General features: G+C 36.8%; 1 protein-coding gene across 4 annotated transcripts; it reads right to left on the bottom strand.

Moving 5' to 3' along the window:
- Nucleotides 1-2,578: 2,578 nt before the first annotated feature.
- Nucleotides 2,579-6,326, bottom strand: LOC141284889 (serpin H1-like). Of its 4 annotated transcripts, XM_073817913.1 has the most exons (6): nt 6,196-6,296; nt 5,463-5,510; nt 4,327-4,940; nt 3,833-3,931; nt 3,514-3,746; nt 2,579-3,424 (listed from the first exon to the last, which is right to left on the bottom strand). In XM_073817913.1, the coding sequence occupies exons 3-6, from the start codon at nt 4,907-4,909 to the stop codon at nt 3,122-3,124; spliced, it is 1,218 nt and encodes a 405-aa protein (XP_073674014.1). In that variant the 5' UTR covers nt 4,910-4,940; nt 5,463-5,510; nt 6,196-6,296; the 3' UTR covers nt 2,579-3,121. The 4 variants fall into 4 exon arrangements, with proteins under 4 accessions (XP_073674014.1, XP_073674015.1, XP_073674013.1 ...); XM_073817914.1 differs by lacking the exon at nt 5,463-5,510 and having other exon boundaries at nt 6,196-6,326; XM_073817912.1 differs by having other exon boundaries at nt 5,463-6,268.
- Nucleotides 6,327-6,684: the final 358 nt, after the last annotated feature.

The following is a 6,684-nucleotide window of genomic DNA, read 5'->3' as shown; positions in this document are numbered from 1 at the left end:
CCTGCAGTAATAAAACATGAAACATTAGAGCATTCAATTTTCCCGAAAGTTTACAGTTGAGGTCAAAAGTTTACATACACCTTGCAGAATCTGCAAAATGTTGATTTTACCAAAATAAGTTATGAAACTTTATGTAGTATGTTTATGTAGTACTGACCTGAATAAGATATTTCACATAAAAGATGTTTACAAATAGTCTACAAGAGAAAATAATAGTTGAATTTATAAAAATTACCCCGTTCAAAAGTTTACATACACTTGTTTCTTAATACAGTATTGATACCTGAATGATCCACAGCTGTTTTTTTGTTTTGTTTTGTTTTTTGTTTATTTGTTTAATTATAGATGTTCATGAGTCCCTTGTTTGTCCTGAAAAGTTAATTCTTCAAAAAATCCTTCAGGTCCCACAAATTCTTTGGTTTTTCTGCATTTTTGTGTATTTGTACCCTTTCCAACAATACTGTATGATTTTGAGCTTCATCTTTTCACTCTGAGGACAACTGAGGGACTCATATGCAACTATTACAGAAGGTTCAAAGGCTTTCTGATGCTCCAGAAGGAAAAACGATGCTTTAAGAGCCAGGGGTGTAAACTTTTGAACAGAATAAAGATGTGTACATTTTTCTAATTTTGCCTAAATATCATATTTTTGTCATTTAGTACTGCCCTTCAGAAGCTACAGAAGATACATGTTTCCCAGAAGACAAAATTAGTCAAATTTACCCTGATTTTCAAATTCAAAAATTTTAACTGTTGAGCTAAAAAAGAGAACAACTAACGAAAAAACTAAAAACAGCTGTGGATCATTCAAGTAACAACACAGTTGAATCTAGTGTATGAAGATTGAGAGCTGGACATCTTGTCTGCAGTTCTGTTGCTTACCACAAGATGGACCTGTTATAAAGGTTTTGTTCTGTGAGCCAACCCGAGCCAACCCATAGCACGGTATCGTACATTCGAGTATTCTCTTTAATCATACTCCTTAAAACAGTTTCATTGTATAAATATTATGTGTATTACATGAAGGCATGCTGGGTTATCACGTTGGTTATTTTTCTCGACCATCTCCCTTTTGACTATTTTCTTAGCCTTGCCTGATTGCCCATCTCACCATGCGAGCCCTTAACTCCAGCCTCTAATCAATTCTTTGTAGGCTATACTTGGGTGACCAGACGTCAACGTTTTCCGGGGACAGTCCCGGTTTTTGGTGTCCTGTTCCCGACTGGAGTTGTCCCCAGAAATATCCCCGTTTTACACCACGTTCAAAACAATCCGCAAATACAGTATCACTATCACGGCCATTCAGAAGCACAGAAGTGCACTGCACTCCCAACGTAATGGACAAGAATCTAACTAATAAATGTTAAACCTTTTTAACATTATTAAAACTACATACTGAGTGACTGATAGCAACTTTGTCATGGAAAACACTTGTTGGTTCATATTGAGTTCGCAGTTTTAATGCAGGCTATATGATTTTAGCCAATTTTTTAAGACCTCAGGTAATTATCTATTGTTGCCATCATTATGGCTATAAATGTCAAGCAATATGATATTCAAACTCACATTAGACACTTTTAACATTGAATAAAACATGCAGTTAGTACATGAGAAATACAGTTTCAAAAATACAAATGTCACGTGTCGCCGTCTAGTAAAACTGAAGACTGTAAAAAAGACAAAAACTCTGATTAAAATCGAAAAGTCACCTGTAGTTAGGACACTCTCAATTACATTTACAGAAAGCACATTGTGGTCAAAATGACAATAAAATGCTAAGAAAGGCTTATTAGGGATCGAAAGGATCGATTTCCAAAAGCATAAACATAGTAAAAATTGAAAAGTTTTAATTATTGTACGCAGTTGTGAAAATGGTAATTCAGATTTAAAAAAATTACATATTTGTTAAATACATTTTTATTTATCATATGTTCTCATATTTATTGTTTTATTTGCAATGTGTTTTTCTAAAGCCATAATTTTGTTATAAAACTACTTTTGATAGGTTTGCTTTTTAATTACTATATTAATATATGGAACCCACAACAATTAAAAAACAAAAACTGTTTTTTATTTGTATATAATCACAAGAGAGATTTCGGTGATATTTTGACCTCTGAACTAGGAAATGTCCCCGGTTTTCATTTAAGAATCTGGTAACTTTATTGTTTACCTCCACCACTCTTTGTGAATTAGGAAAAAGCTACTTTCTCACGTCAAAGCTCCTTGTGGTTTAGGGGTTTATGGTCTCAAGACAGCAGGGTGTCTGGGAAATCTGTGTCACCAACAGGTGAGGAGGTGAGACAACACTTTAAGCCCTCAGTGGAATAAACGCACAGCTAAAGCTCCACATTCCTGAAGGTTGACACAACAATCCAGGCGGAATGACTGGGATTAAACTGGCAGGATTTTCAGAGCAGTGACAATGTGCTTTGCTTTTACCTGTCGTTATTAGTAATTGTCAGTCATTCGGAAGAGTGTGACTTTTATTTAGTTTTAGGTTTATGTATTCATTTTATGTATTATTTTAGATTTTATCTAATTTTAGATTTATTTAAATACAAAAAACAGAACAGTATATTTTCAAAAAATTAGTTTATTGAAAAATCACAACAATGAAATAAAGAAGAAAAATTGCACACTTTCTGAAAAGATACTCTATGGTAAAGACATGAAGCATAACATCTAACAAACTGGAGACAGGCATCAGTGCAGGAGTCAAGTTTTTTGATGGAAGTAAAATCATTAGAACCTACCTACTGTGCTTGAGAAACAGAATAGGACTACCTTTTCCCTTTAAACATTAAAGATAAGGCAAACCCTACACAGGTGTCACATACTCATGAAGAGACATTCTACAAGCACAGTCATAAATGCCACAGCTTAACATCAATGACACTACACTTAATATAAGCATAGTGTCTGATTAAGTAATACACATCAACTAATTGATGTCAAACCTCTGATTGCATTTGTAGGGTTCTGATTCCTCACCTATAGGACTGCATTGCTCCTGATGTTTACAACCAGTCTGACATGTCATTGAGACACAGATAATCCATTGGAATGGGCACATGAGGTAACAATCAGATCATTAATAACAATAATACCATTTTAAAACCTACAACTCATCTCTCATTTTATCACCCTTAGGCCGAACTAGTCTGCCGATAAAGAGAATGGAGTTGGTCTTGTTGTCTTTCACAAGAAAAATGAAGGGATGGTCGGCGTAGAAGAGCTTGGGGTTCCTGATCTTCTCGCTACCGTAGATGCTGGCGTCAAATGGGTTTCCCTCTGTGTCCCACTCAAAGGCGGAGGCATGGAAGACATTGGCGAGGTAAAGATCTTTCTTGCCAGAAATGTTAGACAGGTCTGCCTTAGACTTGTCCACCGCTTCAGTGAGACCAAGTTCTGCAAGATGTTTCTGCAAAGCAAGAGAAAAGAGCATTATATATCATGCAGAAAAGTAACACAGATAGTCGAGGCTATATAGCAATAATAAGCCATATTTACCTGAAGGTCATGGCTGACTTCCATGCTAACTTTAGGCAGGGAGATGGCAACCGCTCTCTCCTCGAGCTTGCTGACCCAGGTGTCCAGCTGTTGGCGAGTGAGCAGCTTCTCCAGCCTTTCCAGAGGCTCCACATGGTTGGGCATGATGAAAATCATGCTGGACTTCTTATGTGCCAAAGGCATGCTGACTACAAACAGCTTGTTCTGTGTGTCTTCATAGAAGCCGTAGATACCTATAATGGGTGAAGGTACATACTGTTAAGTTCACTTGTAGGTTTAATAGATTGAGTAAGAGACTTCAAAACAGCTGTTGATTTACCTGTGCGATGCATCATTGGAACAGAGATCGTGTGAGAGCGGGAAACCAGGAAACCACGGTTGTCAACCATCTTGTGGTGAAACCTCTCATCCCAGTGGGCTGTGGAATAGGAATAAACCATTAGTATGATTTTGTGTTTTGTTATTCTGGCCTGGCTCTCTATTAGATCTGTATAAATAATTGAATAAAATGTAATAATTTAAGTGTAATTCATTTAGACATTCTTGTAACTATTAAAGTAAATATCAGTTGGGGGTTCGTCCGGGATGAACTGTACAGTTAAAGTCAAAAGTTTACATACACCTTGCAGAATGAGTCCCAAACTTTTGAACAGGGCCATTTTTAGTAATTCAACTATTATTTTCTCCTATGGACTATGTAAAATATCTTATTCACATTAGTACTAAATAAAAAACATATAAGATTTCGCAGATTCTGCAAGGTGTATGTTAACTTTTGACTTCAACTGATATTTATATGACATAACTACTTACGTTTAAAGAACATAGCATTGACGATCATAGCCCCATCTGTGTTTTTCACATCCTTGGTAATTTCTGGCAGCTTTCCGTCAGTTGACTTGGCAGCCCACTCATTGATGGAGTTAATGGCGCTTCTTTTATCGCGGAAGTTGATCTTCGAGTGTTCGTAGTTGTAGTGCTTCTTGCTGCTCTTGACAAAGTCGTCAGAAAAGCTGACAGAGCTTGGGCCGTACAGCCTGTTGTTGATCTTCCATGTGATGTTGCGGGCCTCGGGGTCGCTCACCTCAGTCAGAAGCTCAGACAGGCCAGTGTGCAGATGGTCATCCCTTAGGGCGTCAGCCTTCAGGAGACTCTTCACCTGGGACGCAGTGGAGGATTTGCCCCCCATGGCGACCATTCCCAGAGAGGAGGCCACCACCACAGGAGAGATGAGGATGTTGTCGAGATCCTTTTCTTTGGCGACATTGTGGTAGAGATTGAAGGCCAGGTTAGCGCTGGTCTCTGCCATGGAGGTTGCATGGGGACTCAGCTTTTTGTCCTCACCGGACACGGCCACAGCCAAAAGGCACAGAGCAAAGAGGTTGGATACCAACATGCTGGCTGTATTTTAGAGTAGCAATGAAAGCCTAGAAGAGAAAAGAGGCAACAATTAATATAAAGTGATAACTGAACAATTATTCACTAATGGAAATGTAAATATTTCTATGTGTCTGTTTTAGGAACAAATGGCTGCATAGTGAATTAGTTTGATCTTGTGTTTTATATCAGTTTTAAATCATTTTGCATTCAAGTTTTTTTTTATGTTTGCACCATAAACAGTTAAACCTACAGAAATGAAGCCTGTAGGTCATGTTTTCTAGGCCAAACCAGTTAAACAAAAGCAGTTGCAATAACTAATCAGACAGGCACTGCTTAACTTGAGTCTGCTCATTTTATGCAGTTCTGAAATTACTTTTAAACACTTAATTGCATTTAAAAATCACATTTCATGTTGGAAGTGTGATTTTAAAACTATGCTTGTGTCCCTTTTTAATTAACAACCTCAAGAAGCAGCTTATGTAAGTCAGCATGGTTATTCATTCACATATGTTTGTATCTTTTTTCAGTTTTTTTCTTTGTATATGTTGCTTTCTTTTCATCTTGGATACCTTGATATGTTTTCATATTCATAGTTGTCAACGATTGCGATTTTCACTCTGAAAGACAAGAGGTGCATTTGGGTAATCTACACAAAAATATCTTTATATACATTGGTTAATGTGAAAAAACTCCTTGAACTCTTTGCTTTTCCCCTTAGTTATGAAAAGGTTTAAGTTGAAGCGGAAATTTGAGAAATCTGCTGCTACTTCATGCACACACAGAGAAAGAAAGACACGTACACTCTTCTTATTGGCTAAGAGGATCTTAGATGGAAACTTTGAACCAATCAGAACTTCCACAGTAGATCCGCATCCGAATACTAGAGGTAGAACTGATCAAGTGATAGCATAAAACCACTCCCAAATGGAAAAATCTCATCACTTTAGGGTATGAAAATAATAGGAACAATATGCATAATTGAAAATAACCTACATTTATAAAAAGAAAAGAAAAAGAAAAACATTCTATGACTGTCCAATTCATGTAAACTGACCTTTTTTGACTACTTTCCCATAGAATGAAGTAAGTGTTTATGGAAAAAAGCAAAACTATTGACAACTTATAGTTGATTTTGGATTAAGTTGCTTGTAAAGTCATTTTAAAAATGCAAAATGAACTAAAAAAAGCAGAAGGAAGAGTAAAAAAAGAGTATTATCTGACCCTGTGTGCAGTAGCTTTTTTAGCATGCAAAAAATCATTCTAAATCAATATTTGTGCAATAAAAGCATTTTTCTCAAGTACCTTGGATAGCTGTTTTGGATGTGTTCTTCTGCTTCTTCTTCTTCTTCTCTCAGATGTTCTCCTCTTCTTTTCCCAGATGCTGCTTCGCTGCAGAGTGTTTGAAGCAGAGGCCTTTATAGTCCATGAGAGAAACTTCTAGAAGCTGGAGCTGGTCTATTCAAATGAGGATGTTTGGATTTCCTAGGAAAGCTGGGAAAGCCCTCCCTCTGGATCAAATGACCACTAGATTCAACCTCTGCAAGGTCCTAAAGCCTTTTGAAATCTGCAAACAATCAGTTAATCTCTGCCATAATCTCATTTAAACTATGACTCATGAATCTAAAATCGTATATACTGGCATTAAGTGTGTATTGGAAGATATTAATGTTTTGTCCTGTATTACATTTTACCACTCAACCCAGATTTGCTGAGTTGGCAGTGTTTTGCAGAAGAGAATGTGCATTTTATGCTAAAGTATGAAGTCTGAAATGACTGTTTGTCAATAAATTA

Source organism: Garra rufa, chromosome 14, assembly GCF_049309525.1.
Source record: "Garra rufa chromosome 14, GarRuf1.0, whole genome shotgun sequence".
Lineage (NCBI taxonomy): Eukaryota > Metazoa > Chordata > Actinopteri > Cypriniformes > Cyprinidae > Garra > Garra rufa.
The sequence above is the reverse complement of the archived record's forward strand: the minus strand, read 5'-3'. Positions and strand labels throughout refer to the sequence as shown.

What these genes read in the sequence shown, in the direction of transcription:
- LOC141284889 (XM_073817914.1), bottom strand. Translation starts at nt 4,909, where the DNA reads ATGTTGGTATCCAACCTCTTTGCTCTGTGCCTTTTGGCTGTGGCCGTG. An exon ending in CAATGCTATGTTCTTTAAAC is followed by an intron (nt 3,932 to 4,326) that starts GTAAGTAGTTAT and finishes CCTATTCCACAG; the next exon opens with CCCACTGGGATGAGAGGTTT. An exon ending in TCCAATGATGCATCGCACAG is followed by an intron (nt 3,747 to 3,832) that starts GTAAATCAACAG and finishes CACCCATTATAG; the next exon opens with GTATCTACGGCTTCTATGAA.